We start from the raw sequence: 592 nt of genomic DNA on the forward strand, positions 1-592 counted from the left end.
AAATAAAATAAAATAATAATAATAATAATAGATTAATAGTAATAATTCAATAGTTTCAGCAGGGGAAGAAGACCAGCAGCAGCAGCAGAGGAAGAGGAAGAAGGACCACCAGCAACAGCAGAGGAAGAGGAAGAAGGACCACCACCACCACCAGCAGCAGAGGAAGAAGGACCCACCACCACCACCACCATCAGGAAGGTAAGGCAATAAAAATAAAATAAAATAATAATAATAATAAATTAATAATAATAATTCAATAGTTTCAGCAGGGGAAGAAGACCACCAGCAGCAGCAGAGGAAGAGGAAGAAGGACCACCACCACCACCAGCAGCAGCAGCAGCAGCAGCAGCAGCAGAGGAAGAGGAAGGACCACCACCACCACCAGCAGCAGAGAAAGAAGGACCACCACCACCACCAGGAAGGTAGGGCAATAAAAATAAAATAAAATAATAATAATAATAATAATAGATTAATAAACTGACTCACTCAAGTAGGTTAACAATAGGCATAGGCTAGGATAGGTTAGTATAGGATAGGATAGGACAGAGTCAGTTTGTAATGGTCCATGTAGAGAACAGGGTAAGGAGGAGGA

At 41.4% G+C, this 592-nt stretch overlaps 1 protein-coding gene across 1 annotated transcript in view; it reads left to right on the forward strand.

The window, feature by feature from the left end:
* The first annotated feature begins 558 nt into the window (after positions 1 to 558).
* LOC135100368 (transcription factor SPT20 homolog) overlaps positions 559 to 592 on the forward strand; it is a 3794-nt gene continuing 3760 nt past the window's right edge. The window contains exon 1 of the mRNA XM_064003188.1: positions 559 to 579. Coding sequence (XP_063859258.1) covers positions 559 to 579 — 21 coding nt within the window. The remainder of the gene's footprint in view (positions 580 to 592) is intronic.

Source organism: Scylla paramamosain, chromosome 5 (genome assembly GCF_035594125.1).
Source record: "Scylla paramamosain isolate STU-SP2022 chromosome 5, ASM3559412v1, whole genome shotgun sequence".
In the NCBI taxonomy this organism is placed as follows: Eukaryota; Metazoa; Arthropoda; class Malacostraca; order Decapoda; family Portunidae; genus Scylla; species Scylla paramamosain.